Raw genomic sequence first — 15918 nt, 5'->3', positions numbered from 1 at the left:
TGCTATGATTTTTCATCTTCTCAACAAAATAACTAGATCAGGCAGTGTCTTTACAGTAGTGCTTCTGGCTTGCTTCTTACATAGCAGTAGTGTTAAGGTTAACTTTCAAAACGTATTTAAAATAATTCTGAAATAATACAGGTGGTTCTATCTTCTTCACAATACTGTATTGCTTTTTATCTCATAAAACTGTCCTAATTTGAACTACTGAAATATGAGGGTATTGACAATGGAGAAAGAAAAGCAACACAGGTGGGCAGTGTCCTGAATACGGAGTGACCTACTTGAAGTTTTTTGCCTGTCTGTTTGGTCTTGCTTGGATGGGTAGATGCTGCTACAGAACTTCATGGTATATATTATGCTGTATCACCAAGTTTTTGTTTGCTTTACTGATGAAGACTAAGATTATATTGTTTCCTGTAAATATTTCATTTTATTATTTTATATTCATTTAGTGTTGTTTTCATTATTTATTTATGATCATTTCTCGTTCTGTGCTGAGAGAATAAAAAGAGTTACATATGCACATGTTTATCCAAGCTGGCCATCGATGACGGGGTTGCTTCATTTTTTAGATCTCCTAACACTGATCAAGTGCTAGTGTTTCACATCATTGGGCAGACAGCAATACAGTAAAAAAAAAAAAAAAGGAAAACGGCTATGACATGTGATGAGATATCAATAATCAAAATGACATAACAGCAGTGTCCACAATCACTCAACCTGAAAGGATAGGAAATTAATAGTTTTATTCACTGGAGATCTATGTATCCAGAGACCTTCCATGCTTTCAAAGAAAAACAAGTGATGAATATACTGTTTTGCTGACCTAACATGATCTCTCTGCTGTTTGCTTTTCTTCCTGTAGACTACCAATGGCCTTAACACAACTACTGCATCCGTCCTTCAGTTTTCCCTTGGTAAGTTTAGCTCAGTCTTTCATCTGAGAAAGCGTAAAAAGTCATTGTTGCAATGGAAAGTGACCCTCAGTTTCATCTTCACTGTTTTGTTTGGTGTGGCACTTGACATGAGAGATTAGAATCATCTTGTAAAAACTACATCACATTTATTCATCTCTTGATAATCCATGAAACTCCCAATATAAACTTTGGAAAGGAGCAATTCCAGTGGATACTCCAATGATGGGAGGTATAGTCATGGAGTAATCTTTGTCACATCTATTTTATAACCCAATGGCAAATGTTATAGTCACTTCTTCTTTCTCTAATGTGTGATTGCTGTTTCTAAAATAGAACTAGCAAAACTGGATTTTTCTTCTTTAATATTTTAAACCCTTGATGTCTTCCAGGTTATGGTTGGATAAAGCTCTTTGTAACACATCTACACAAACAGAATAGGTAGCAGGACAGAACAAAACTAGATGCTGTCTGATTGTGATTATTTACAGGGGGTGGCATGCTTTACCACCTAGAATGCCTGCTGTAAGTTATCGCAATGTGTGGTTTGGGCTTTTTGCAGAAGCTGTGGCTTGGGATGAGGGCAAATTTGGAAAACACTTAATTCCTTAATTTAAATCTCAGTGTTCAAAGTATGAAGGAAAAATGTTTTTATGACTCAAATAGTTCAATAAAAAAGCAAGCAAGAAATATAGCTGCTTCCTCTGTGGACTCCTGGATATATATTTCCAAATTATATACCTCTTTTTAAAAAACTTTAAATCACTAGAAGTATCTCAGCAAAAGGTGTGATTAAAGTCTAGAAATCTCAGTTGGAAATAAGAGCTATCAGGCAGCTTGGCAGGCTGCTTCTTTTTTTTTGGTGGATGTGAAATCAATATCCTAGAAGGCTCAGAAATACATCAGTTACATTTGTTTCTACCTGAAGTCATTCATTTGACTATTTGAGGGCAACATTACTTGTCACTGTGCAGTTCACAGCAGTGTTATTAGTGCTAACGATTGGTATATGTGCTTTTATAGAGAATTACCATTTTTAAAAAGCTAGCAAAATGTGCCCATTCCTAAGCTGAATTACTGCACAAAAATCCAACACCTCTAGCAAAAAAACAGCCTGGAGCTGCTCTGTAGCTTCATGCAACCAGTGGAAGGACAGCAGTTCACTTGCTTTGCTAGGACATGCCATTTACCCACAGAATCATTCCTGGGGTTTTTAAAGCCACACATTTCTGTCTCATTCTCCCACCTGTGTCTGTACCATTCATAGTCAGTGAATGTTTGCTGTTCCAGCTTGGCAGCTGGGTCCTGCTACAGGTGGCATACAGAAGATTGCATTTCCCACACCCAGAATTTCACTAGTAGCCTTTGGTCCTATCATCTGGGAAGGTCAAATAAAAAAAAGGTTAAAGAATGGCCAAGTAGGAAATATCATATATGGTAAGAATATCCTGAACTGTACCAGTAGAAACCAGTAAAATCCCCCATGTAATAGAGCAGGAGAGGGGTGATATGTATCTGAGTAAATAAAATTTCAGCCTAAGTTCAAAATGTATCACATTACCTGCATGCCTATGTAGGGCTTGAAATATAGCACAGATTGGTTTTGTAACTGATAAAAACCAGTGTGAGCCGGGAGACTTCTGCTGTGCTCAGCAGTACTTGGCTTTACAATCATAAAAGTGAACGAGGCATTTGCCAGTTTCCATCTTATTCCCAAATGTCCAGATTAATCATAACCCTATTTAGAGATTCATCCAAGAGAATTACCTTTTCTTAAAGAAGGTTCAACACTTTCTATCTGCCACTGAATACCTCAAGCTGAAATCCTTTGGGATTGCCTTTATATTAGATTTCTCACTTAGCTGTGGCCACATGAAAGTGCATGTCCTTTGATTTCTGTCATCACTAATTATCAAATGGAATTCTGTATTTGCAGCTATATAAGCAGGTGAAGATTGGAAAATGAAGCAAAAAAATTGGCTTTGATTACATCACGAATCCCTGTATGGTCAGAATGGATAAGATACTAGTGAATTTTTCATTAGTTGATATTCTGTGTAGTTTTCTTAATGTGCTATGCATCTGGTAGTCTTGCACTCTGAAGGGCAATAAAGTTCAAAAGGAGCACTGAGGATGAAGCCTTAATTATCATGGAAAGGTAGTTAGTAAGCCCTGTTCAGCACACAGGACAGCATTAATGCACAGTAGCTTTTCTGAGCAAGAGCAATGTCTCTGCCATGCTGCACTCAGAGTCACTCCAGTGGCATTGTCTCATGGTCCAGGGCTGGGGCAATGCTTACATTCATGAGCTGGAGGCCCAAGTGTGCAGAAGATTTCAATTCCTTCAGATATCTTTAATCATCCATGACTACGTATCTCCAAGATAAAGCACAGGTATGTGAAAGACAAAATCTGGCTGTTTCCTCAGTACTCAATAGGATTGTTGATTGAGATATTTAAAGCAATATCTTTGGACTCCCATGGGCCACGGATGGGCCAGGTATGTTCAACAACTTGGGATTGCAGGATATTACACTGATGTTAGCCTCAGTTGTTAGCTGGAATATTCCCTCCAAAGCTTAGGTTTTCCCCTTAGATTGCTCCAGGGATGAACATAAGCTGTCATTCATGTAGGCCCATGTGGTTCAGACAGTAATGAAATATTAATAACTGAGGTAGAGGTGGGAAGAGTTACACATGGAATTCTGTGAAGGGAAAAGGCTTTAAGGGAGCAATGCCAAGGTGTCAGGTGCGCAAGTGGCACTGTTCCTTGGGCATCTTCTTCAAGCATATGCTCCCACGTCTGTGATGCATGTGAGCGGTGCAAACCCTGCATGGGCATTCAGCATTGTCAGACTATTTGCAGTCCTCCTTCTTCCGCAGTGCATGTGTCAAACACCAAGCTGAAGCTAATGAGCACCAACACTTAGCATGTCCTCCCATGCAGGTGCTCCTTGTAGCCATGTGTGTCTCAACGTGAAAACTGTTTGTGGAGAATGTTCAATTTCCTTGAAAAAAATTTGTTCCATAGCTGCTTCTTCACGCTCTACTATCGATGGGTCATTTTTGACTACTGAAAAAATATTGGAAAATAGGAATAACTTGATAAGGAAAGTACTCTTTCTTCAGATTTGTTCATGAAAACTCTTAAACACTCCTCTACAAGCAGGCTGAATTTGACAGTGCCTTTGACTAAATAAATGCAAACTGTGAGGAAGGATCATATCTTAAAATTCTTTCCAACTTTTATGGTATTATCCAAAGATCCTCAGTCATTACTAAAGCATGTTATTAACTGTTCCCCCTCTATTTTCTAGCAATATATACAAGTTGTTAATCTCTTTTAATATCTTAATAGTTCTCTGTAGAAACAGGAAGTTCCATTGGAACAGGCTGCCCAGAGAGGTTGTGGGGTCTCCTTCTCTGGGGATATTCAAAATCCTCCTGGACACTTTCTTCTACAATCTACTCTGTAGGGAATCTGCTTTAGCAGGGGTTGGTCTAGATGCTCTCCAGAGGTCTCTTCCAACCAAACCCAACAATTCTGTGATACACGCTATTTTTTATTATTTACTAAATGAAAATAAAATGTTACACTTTCTGCTTTTACGTGCATAAATATTTCATTGACAAACTCATCATTTAATCACATTTCTCCAACATTTCTCATTTAATCGTTTAACATTTAATCATTTCTCCAAACATGCTCAAAAGTGAAAGGTATTTCACTCTTTCAATTTTATTTCCTGGCAGAGCAGTCACCACTGTCTTCCTTTAAAAGTCCTGAGCTTTACAAATCCATCAGACTATGAACACTACTTAACTGAAGAGTAATTGTGTGTTGAGCCTGTGTTGACTTTTATATTTATAGCATCATTTCTTTTTAAGAGGAAAGGTCCCTGTGTAATGCACATATCAAGAACTTCTATGTGGTCTAGGATATTTACAGTCTATTATATAATGCTTGCTCATTTCACAGTCTTTCACAAACGCAATAGAGAAAACAATTTAAAATATGCTATTGACTGCTTTTGATTAGTGTATGAGTAAGGGTCATTGATTTGGGTGCAGATCTTTGACATAACGGTTCCAAAAGGGTTTTCATGTCATGCCCTGCCTTGCCTCAGACAGCAGGTTAGTGAATCATTAACACAGCAGCATCTATTACTGTTTTTGAACCACCAGAGTTGATTTACTCTGTAAATCTATGTACCAAGGACCTCACTGATGTTTGCTGAAGACAAAGCACAGATTGTTTTCAACACCTTCACTGAAATAATGCATTTTTCTTCAGGCTCAAGTTTCTTCATTTTTGAAGTGGCAGTTTGTTACCAGTCTGAATCCTAGAGAATTAAACTACAAGTGATTGATTCTGTAGATAAGGGAAATACTTCTTTTTTGCTCTGATACATATTCAAACTACAATAGTAATAGTAATCATAGCAGTAGTTTTTAAAACAGAATTGATGACTGTGCCTTTTAGATTAGTAATGACTGCCACGCTTTTATACTTCAGCAAAAAGAAGATCATAATGGATACAAATTACTTTACAAGAATAGCCTATGGACATAAGTAGCGCAACTGACTCACTGACCCCCAGGTATGTCCATGGAGAAAATAGTTTTGCTATGTGCTTACCTGGATTAGTGTCTGCAGGGCTTTGCAGGACATCTGCAGGAAGGCAATTCCTTCTCCTTCCCTCCAGAATCATAGAATTATAGACTTGCTCAGGTTGGAAAAGACCTTAAAGATCTTCAAGTCCCACCTAAACCTAACCATACTCCCCTAACAACCCACCACTATACCATGCCCCTGAGCACCACATCCATATGGTTTTTAAACACATCCAGGAATGGTGACTCAACACCTCCCTAGGGAGCCTGTTCCAGTGCTCAATAACCCTTTCTGTAAAGAAGTTCTTCCTGAGACCCAACCTAAATCTCCCCTGGCGCAACTTGAGGCCATTTCCCCTCGTCCTGTCACCTGTCACCAATGAGAAGAGACCAACCCTGCTCTTGCTGTAAGCACTTTTCAGGTATTGGAAGAGAGCAATAAGGTCTCCCCTCAGCCTTCTCTTCCTCAGACTAAACAGCCCCAGTTCCTTCAGTCTCTTCGTGTAGGGCACATTCTCCAAGCCCTTCACAAGCCTTGTTGCCATTCTGTGGACCTGCTCCAGCACCTCAGTTTCCTTTCTGTATTGAGGCACCCAGAACTGAACACAGAAGTCGAGGTGGGGCCTCACCAGTGCTGAAACATCCCTATACTGCTTGGCTTAGTAGTGTGTACAATGATGAACTCATTTGCCTCCATGCAACAATCCAAAGACTTGTCATTGATATTTTTATTATGTTTTAGTTCATTTCTAGTGGCAGCTGTTTCAGTGACAGTACTGCTTTTATATCATCTATTTATCTTCTGCTTGGATTCAGATGACCTAATAGAAATTCACACATCCAAACATGTTTTGTTGAATATGCCACAGCTTTGGCTGGGAGAAACAATTGCTGACTACTTTATCTTAATTTTCACGTTTTGCTTAGTTTACAATCAGTAAAAACTATCCAATGACTGACAAATGCTGTAATAGCCATTTTATGAGGTAGCACTGTACCTCAGCTGAACCAGACATACATAGGAATTTATTTTCAGAATTGCAATGAAAATTCACTCGTGTGTCTCTAGAGAAATACTAAAGTGAAAAATAAGCCCCTCCTGAAGACTACATGGAGGAGTATTTGATCTTTAAAATCTCTCACTACTTCAGTGAACACACGATTTGTGGGGCACATGTTTTGGACATGTTGAGCCGCCACCTTCATTTTAGTCACCTGTATGGATGACTTCCCTCAGCACCCAGTTTCTCCTTCTCTGACACCTTCCAGATTTGTGTGCTTAGTGCATTTGTAAGGCCATGTTGACTGTGGTACAAACAGCGAAGGAGAATTCCTGAGGCACACAATGGAGGAAGGGAGATGGTGGCCACAGGACAGAGAGATTGTCTTTGTTAAGCAAACAAAGGGCACTCCTGGGCTAGCATGTACTTTTTGAAGGATTTCATACCAGGTAACTGACTAATAAAAATGTGTAAAAACTCTGCCTGAGCTCAGTTTAAATAGTGCATAAAAACAGCTTTTAATCTGGGTAATTTGAAATACCAATTCTGTAAGAAATCAAAATTATAAAATGAAGCTCAGTTGTTGCTACATTCAGATCCATTCCTTTCTGAACAGTAATAACATATTACATCTCAACACCTAGGTTGTTTTATCCTTATTTATTTCATAGCCATTTGGAAAAAGCTTGGAAATTTGATATAATTAAATGCAAAAATCAATGTAATTTGCCATAGTCTTTCTTCTGCTTGCTTCATTTCCTATCTTCCACTTGATAAAAGAACATTAAGATTTTTTATTTGCTTCTCAATTTTTCATTTTCTGTTACCTGACATGAAACCCAGTAGCTTTCACCTTCTGGCAGAGAAGTCCTTTGTGTAGATACACTGGTTATAAATTACCTCTAATGTGAAAGTGGAAGACAGATAAGTAACATCCTCTAGCACACTTCACATAGCATGGGAGGAGATGTGAGGTAGTGTTTATTGATTTTGCTGAGTTACACAAGAAAGGCTGCCTTGATAATGCCTAGGTCAAAAAAAGGGCTTAAAGTTAATGCCATATTGGAAAGACATTTTAATGGCCTCGTGGTGAAATGATTTGTATTGTTTTGGCCACTTCAAGGTTACAATGAAATATTGTTTTTATTACTTCTGTACCACGGTTTCTCTGCCACTGCTATGAATTAAACTTTGAGCACTACAGATTTATTGTGCAGTGAAAAGCAGCACAGATAAGGGAGCTGGGTCCTCGGCTCTGACCCAGGGCAAGTGCCAGAGCCAGCCCCACATGGTCAAATGTGGGCCATTACTGAATTGGTTGCTGAAAATAATAAATGCCGGATTACAGGCTGACTTTCATCTTAATCCTGCTCGTAGCATTGTATTAGTATAACAGTGTTGTATGATTAAAATTGTCCATTTTTGAATTAAGTCCAAAAGAAAGCATCTGCATTTCCTGGGGGGGAGGGGAATGGAAGCCCCCTGCTCAGCAAAATGCCCCTGGGTCTTTTTTGGTGGCAAAGGGAGCAGGGGCATCACTGAAAGCAAAAGTGAATAAAAATGTAGAAAACCCATCAGGCACTGCAGAAAAAAGAAAAAAAAAAGCTTTCGCCCAACCGGTTATAACCCTCCTACATATAAAGTTAACAATGGGCAATCTGTTTTCCAGGCTTTCAGAAATGAACAACACCTTAACTACAGACTTGGCTTCAGAAAGAAATATTTCCCAAATTTTCCTGGTGAAAGGGAATTTCATTAATGCAGGAAAGAAAAATATTTCCAAGTCTTTATATTCAAGTTGCCACTTTTCACACAGCAGTTCTGGGACCACTGTGTGCGTTTGGTACAGCCCTTCTGAACTACTGTGGGATCTCAACAGAATGCTATATACCCTCCTATGGTATTTTCAGATCCTCGTGGTGTTAAAGTTACAATAACTGACCTTTGCTCAGACTGTTCATCAGAGTTAAGCAATGTCTCTTCTTATCAACACATATTAATTTACCAGTTAATAACTACTTTAAGATTGAAATGGTATAATTTAAATTTTGCCCTCCTTCATTGAAAGGTCACCTTTTTAGGGGACCTCTCCATAATCTGACATTAAGCATTTAATGGCACTAATATTGAAAAATGCCATAAGGGAATATGAGTAAAAAATGCTTACTTACCAAAGTGGTTACTACTTGGTCAGACACAAGGACCATGGTAAGAGTCTTTCTGCGGATTTAATGACATTATTGTTTCAGTAGCTGTAATTAATGGGTGTCCATTACATCCAAATCTTAACAGGTTTACTCACTTTGCCTTCAGCAAGGAAATCTAAACAATATTAGTGCATTTAAGAACGTGGTTAAATTTAGAAGCATCATTTAATTATTTGTTTGACAACAGACACATTACCCAAGCATATACCTGCTGGCTGTATCTCAGAAAGTTATACTAGATTGTAGAACATCAGAATAAACTGGAAATTGGTAGAAAGGAAATACAGCTTTCTGCTTAGCTTATTTTTCTTGTAATGTTCTCATCACAAAAAGCAATATGAACTGTGGTCTATCTAGTTCATTAGAGGAGAACAAATTTTTGTGAGCACAGGAAGCACATCGTATCTCTGAACATAAATAGACCAAGAGGAAATTGAGGCGGAGAAGTATTTCCTCAGACTTTTCATTCTTAATAGCTGGATTATTTCACGAAAAGTACATTCACTGTTATTGATAACCCTGGCAGAACGTGGGAGGAAAGAGGCAGTGGGAGGTTCCCTGCACTGAGCAAGGCCGCCTTTTCAGTGGGTGCAGCCTGATAATGGCCCCATCCAGTGGGGCTTTGACCTTTATTTAATCTTTAGGAGTTCAGTTCCAAAGTCCTTCTGATTAATGCATTTACTAATTGAGAATGTATTTACTAATTTTAAACATATTTATTCATTTCTCTTCCAATCTACTAATTGTTCTTTCAGTCTTATGTGATTTTATGATGGAGGCTAAAAGCACGTTCATTTAATTTAGACAATAGCCCAAAGCTATCAGTGGAATAAAGTTAGCTGTTCTCTGAATTCTGCTGAAAAGAACAGTTGAGACATTGCATCTCAAGATGCATAATTTTCACAGAAGTTAGAGTAGCTCTGATTTTTACCAAGGGCAAACACCAATAACGTCATTGTTTCCTCTGTTCAGTTGTTTATTCTGGATTGTCTGCCAAAACACAGAGAGCCAAAATCTTCTTGTAAGAGAGAAACAAGTAGTCAGCCATAACAGTATTTAGTTATTTTAAAGTAAGAAGTAGACTAAAATTAAAACATATAACCCAGTTGTTTTTGCAATTTTTAATTTTAAGATTTTTTTACCATTAAAAGATTTATTTGTAAACTTGATTCTATAATCAAAGACACTAAAGATCAGAAATGCACCATAATTAAAAATTGCACTTGAAACTAAGTTCAAAATTGTGGTTTCAAGGAAAAATAAAAATATTCTTGTGACCTCCTCTTGAGAAAGTTTTCAGAGGCGCTGTGACATGAACAGTGAGTTGCACGTTTTTGTATCAGAGTTTCCAGTATAATCAGCACAAAATATTCATTTTTTTTAACATGGTTGAAATCATCTGGCTCTTGATTAGAGGCCAACATACACATATACCTTAAAAAAAAAAGCCACCACAGTTTCCATTGAGTGCTCATTGTACCAGACTGTATGGTTCATTAATTTGGAAAAAGACTATTAGCAAGCCAGCCAAATTCGACCACTATATTATCCTGTTCTGTCTGGCTTAATTCAAGCGATATCAGCAAATCATAATCCTTAGCAAACACTAATCATTATTCAACACATTAACAAAATGAATAAAAGCAACCTTCTGGTTTTAGATAAACAGGATTCTTTTGAGCTCCCATTCAGACTACAGTTAGGACATAATCAAACCCTTCTACAAATTTTCATGTGAGTTTTTCTTGCACAATTGCACATTAGACTCATTCTTCTTAAAGCCAGCATTAGATATCTCATCTGCTTATCCACTGAAGCACTTGCAGGAACTATCAAGAGGTTGTCAAGAGGCAGAGGACGTCACAGTCTATAAAGAGGCAAAATATTGCTTCCCTTGCAGATGGCACCCAGTTTTATCTCAGCAAAACACCAGCTTCTAAACAGTGTTGTTAACAAATCTTAGAGACCAACAGCCACATGACTCGGATTTATGCAGATCTGACACAGTCAAAGGCAAATCTGTAGTGAGTCTTGAATTAATTTTGCCTGCCATTGTCAGCCTGGATACAAATATGCTAGTACCTGGTTGCAAATACCTGTCATGAAGTGCCTTCATAACATTCCTCCTTAAATATTCTTAGTACTTTACCTCCATGATATTTTAAAAAATAAGGTGCATAAAATATTAACTAATAATGGCATTGAAAGCATTGAAAATGAACTTAGTGAGAGTTCCAGGAAAAGAAGCCGTCTCCACCTCAGGTGGGCATGCTATAAGTGGTCAGTGCTAGTCAAGTCCTAGCTACAAGTCAAGTCAAGGCTACATGTTATGAATCCTCCAGAACATGTAGGAAAGCAATTGGGAAGCACAGTTTTGGTTTAGGTAGAACTAATGAAGCAGCAGGCAGGAGCTGCTCAGCTTTATTACACTATGCCAGTCAAAATCATCTCCTATCAGCGTTGGTGTCTAGATTCAACTTTAAGTAAATTTTATTTTATTACCCTTAGGGCAAAAGCATATAAAGTGTAGGCAAAATAAATTAATGTTTCAGATCATGCAATGTATGGAAATAGTTGGGGCTTATAACAGAAGCTGTTTTACTGCTTATAGTTTCCACTAAGTCAAAAATTGTCAGAGTTTAAAATGTATCATCCAAAATGATATCCATGAAGGTTGTCTCTACCTCAGCATTTTTCAGAAGTTTTAAAAATCTGCAAATTTCAGCTAGAAGCCTATGAAAAGGAGTAAAATCATTGCAAAAAGAAGAAAATACTTAGTTCCTCACACACAATCCTATGAATATGGAAATTAAAAATAATCTGCACATGCATATACCTTAATATTGAAAGTATGACTGTAAGTCTTAGACAGATTTAGCTAACTAGCTGACTAGCTAAATCTAACTGGATTTAGTTTGATTTAGGCAATAAACACAACAGAGCATTGGATTTACTGTGATCTACTTGCTTTAAGAAAGAGGCAGCATCTTGCTTTCATGCAGTAGTTTACTAATATAAGCTTCTTTATGGTAATCATTCTGCATGTTTTCTTACCTGTTTTCATGATTAATTCAAAACCTGAGCATTCTTAGTTTAAAATGACTATAGTCTAGGCTCATTCATAAGGTCTGAAGTCATTTTGTACAACTTTTTATTTGGAAGATGAAAGGTTGTGAAGATTTACAGTGTTACATACTGCAAGGGTGGCTGTGCTCAGAGCTGGGGCAGCATCTGTTAGCATCTCTAGAAGTGGGGTAAATTATGCCTCCCCTTTCCTGGGCAAATTTGCCTTCACTTTCTGCTACGTAACTACTTGCATTTTAATCACCTGTTTGCTCACGATTGCTTTGTTGGTCAAGAGAGAAGCAAACATTCAAACTGCAGATTTAAAAAATATATATTTTTAATATTTCTGTTTTAGAATTACTCATATTACAGTGAAATGGAGCAATAGGGATAACATTAATAATAATTTTGAAAGTAATATTTTAAATAATGACATACTGAAAATTACATGAAATGACATTGTTTTTCAGTGACATCTCAATAAATCCAGTTCTGGAGAACGGTTGTATTTCATCTTTCTCCCTTTCCTTGGGGAGAAGCTGTTAATGCAAGCTGGATTAATACTGGTTTTCTAAAAGAAACAAGCACTAGATCCTTGTGGTTCCTATCTATTTTAAAAAGACTGTTTTAAGGACAAAGAATAAAGCCTAAATGTAGCTGACAATTTTTCAGATGTGTTCATTTCTGTTTTTCTATTGTCAAAGTTTTACAGAATTAGACGCTTAAATAATAAATATTTTACATTCTTTCTTATGATTTTGAGGAAAGAATATACATTAAAAAAAAATTGCTGAAAGCATGTATTTCATCATGGTAGTAACTACTACCTACAATGACCTTACATTGATCACATTCCAAACTAATTTACTTTTAGTACAACCAGACTGATTATTAAAATAGCAATAGAATCCTGCTCTGGTCATTCCTCTTTGCCTTCTGTGTCTGCTCCTCACTTCACAGCAACATGCGGGAAACACCACATCTGCCTTGCAGCTTTTCAATGGTGTTTTTTTCTTAAAAGCAAGAAGTCTTCTTTTCACAGTCTGAGAGTGTCCAAATTTAAGATATAACATTCTTCGTAATGTCATACGGATGGTATTATCAGCAAATATGTCCATCTCCATTTTTTGGCAGGACATTTTGATTTGGCTTTCTTGAAGAGTGCTGTACCAAGAGCTGGTTGTAACAATAACAGATATGGCATATTATTAAGTCTATATTGCTAGTTATTTTTCCTGTTTGTGTTCCTGTCATTTTTCTATGAGAGAAAAGTCAGTATGTTGCAGCTTTGCCTCACAGCCTCCTGCCAGCCAAAGTGGTTAAACCAGCTGAAGTTCATTGGTTTTGATGAGTGTGATGAGAGCCTGGAACTCCTAAAAGCCACAGAAGTAGAAACTGACAGCAGATGCCACTCAGTGGAGTAGACCATCTCAGCAGATGGGCAAAAATGAAATGTAAAGGCTTTTCCTGACATCATTTTGTTTTAATATGATAGAAATAAAGTGCCTTGTCAGTAAATTATACCCAAAGAGTTGCTTTGTAGTCATTTTGGGGATATGTTTGGTAATTCAGAGTCCTGCTGCCTTTGCAGGATTAATTATTCTGTGCCTTGTTACAGCAGAATACGTATCAGAGCAGCTGAATGTGCCCCACACAGCTGTAGTGAGTGGATCGGAAGTATCTGCTGCTACGTTTGCAATATAACAGTGGTAAAAGATACAAGAAGTTAACTGCATCGGTCATTTCCAGAGTGCTAGTTGATGTATTAGCCAAAATTATGGAGATGAGATGTAATCCCATCTTTGGGTTATTTTTCCCTCTGTACGGGATGTGTGCCACAGAGTGGAAAACCAGATGTGCAGCATTGCGAGCTGAGAGCTGTGATGGGAGCTGCCTCGGGGCGCTGGGGCTGCAAGCAGCGTGTGACATTCCCACTCAAATGTGCAGACTGTTCCCTCATGCAGGTGGTTGGCATCTTTTTAATCGGGCCATTTCTTTTATTACAGCAGTAATGTACCCCAAGTCGCAAAATTTTATCTCCAGCATTTTCCTCATTTGTGTATTTAAACACATATATATGTGTTCTTTATTTATGTGCATTTATATTTTATATAATTTATATTATTTAATATAGTACCTTTTCTATAATATATATTTGTATTTATGTACATGCATATGCACGATTTTCATTGTGACCAAATATACCTACAGCACACACAAGCATAACACACCACATGTACCACTCATAATTCATACCCCTACTGTGAGCAAAGCTGTGTTACACACCCAGCAGCAAAATGATGTGATCAGAGGTGCTGTTTAATTGAGAGCAGCTTCTTTTAATGTGGAAGGTAGCTGCTATCTGCTGCCTGGCCACCTTTGAGTTTCATATTTCAACTTGTCTCTGAAGTAGACATGTTGATCTCTGAAGCACAGCTTAGGATTTATCTGTTTCATTGGTTGTTGAATTTCCTGAGAGAGAATTACTTCATATTTGAGGGGAAAAAATAGTATTTTTAGTGTATTTAATTATCACCCAGGTTGTTTATCAGTTTGGTAGGTTGCATTGTTCAATCCCAGATTTTATTATCTTGACTGTCCCCTTTATTAATTGTTAAGTTTATCATTCATGACAGCACCCAGAGGCACCCTTTTATAAATCAAAAGTAAATATATTACCCTACCTTGCAGGGGTGCCATAGGGCTTAATTAGTTCATTTTTGTAAAGTGTTCTGAGATTCCCAGATCAGCATCAAATGTTTATCATTAATTATAGGCTCTAGTGAGTCTATGGGATGATATCTTAATTTAATTCTCTTTGGGCATCCTTAAAATAACTAATTTTGTAATATCTTTGTTCTTTCAAATTCCTGGAGAACATTTGCCTGTGGCTCAAGTAATTCTGATCTTCCTATCATTTACTATATTTTTATTTCTATTTGTTTTCCTATGTACCAGTACAAAAATCAGTCTTTTACTATTTTCCCTATAAATACTGCTATGTGGATTAAATTCTAACAACAAGGATTTGCTTTAATATTATATGGCGGTGGGTTGTTTTTTTGTTGTTGTTGTTGTTTTGTTTGTTTGTTTGTTTAGTTGGTTGGTTTGGTTTGGTTTTGGTTTTTTTCCTGCAGTGGGGGAGTGTTAAGCAATTTATTTTGCTTCCCTTGGGAAATCTGCAAAGATTACACAGCACGGCTGTGATTTATCATTCCCACTTTATTTCTGACTCATAAAGCATGCATTATTTTGTGTTTACCTGAAGCAACAGATTCCAGGGAATTACATCATCAACCAAAGCACTTTAAAATGCAGAGAACTGATGTTGTGAAAAATGCATAGACAGTAGTGATTGTAATTGGAGGGTCATTTATGGTTTAAATGTATCATAACTCTTATGATTTCATCACCTTTCCTAGGATCAGGTTCGTGCCGCTTTAGTTACTCAGATCCCAGCATCACAGTGTCCTACAGCAAGAACAGCTCTGCAGATTGGACTCAGCTGGAGAGAATTAGGTTTGTTACAGCTTTTTAATCACTTTCATGCTTTCTGGATGAGCAGGTGTTGATTAAGCTTCAATCTTTTATAACTTTTTTGATTGCTAACTTTTAAGTTCTCACTTGTTTAGGCATATTAAAAGCTGAGGAATGAAATTATGGCCACTAATACTAATTGCAGAACTGCCACTGCTTTTGGCAAATCACAGTTCCATCTACCTCCTGTGTGGGAGGTCAGGAAGATAATGACTTCAGAGTTAAAATGCAGCTCCAGTAACCAAAAGGCTCAGTCTGTGCTGTAGGCTTGTGTTTCTGGCTCTCACTAATGGCCACGCCAAAACTTGCTGAAGTGAGGAGGTGAATGCTGGGGTGGGTAACACAATGTTTTATGTCAAGAGCGGATTGACTGTTAAATCATCAGACTGTTTTTACATCAAAGGTTAGTGAATGCAGTGACATCCTTAAGAACAAACCATGAGTTGATTAAAGCAAAAAATAAAGTTATTTTCATAGCCACAGACACATCAGTCTGCATTATGCACCAAACACTGGGATACAGGTGTTGTGCTCTCCTTGTGATTACTTCATTCCAAACTAACACCTCAATGGCTT

At 37.5% G+C, this 15918-nt stretch overlaps 1 protein-coding gene across 1 annotated transcript in view; it reads left to right on the top strand.

Moving 5' to 3' along the window:
• Window positions 1–15918, top strand: part of RELN (reelin) — a 270856-nt gene that overhangs the window by 132767 nt on the left and 122171 nt on the right. The window contains exons 8-9 of the mRNA XM_042872293.1: window positions 869–920; window positions 15228–15324. Of these exons, the coding sequence (XP_042728227.1) occupies window positions 869–920; window positions 15228–15324 (149 nt within the window). The remainder of the gene's footprint in view (window positions 1–868; window positions 921–15227; window positions 15325–15918) is intronic.

Source organism: Lagopus leucura, unplaced genomic scaffold (assembly GCF_019238085.1).
Source record: "Lagopus leucura isolate 7727_CA_CO unplaced genomic scaffold, USGS_WTPT01 Super-Scaffold_100008, whole genome shotgun sequence".
Classification (NCBI taxonomy): domain Eukaryota; kingdom Metazoa; phylum Chordata; class Aves; order Galliformes; family Phasianidae; genus Lagopus; species Lagopus leucura.
Note: the sequence above shows the minus strand (reverse complement) of the source record. Positions and strands in the feature narration are given on the sequence as shown.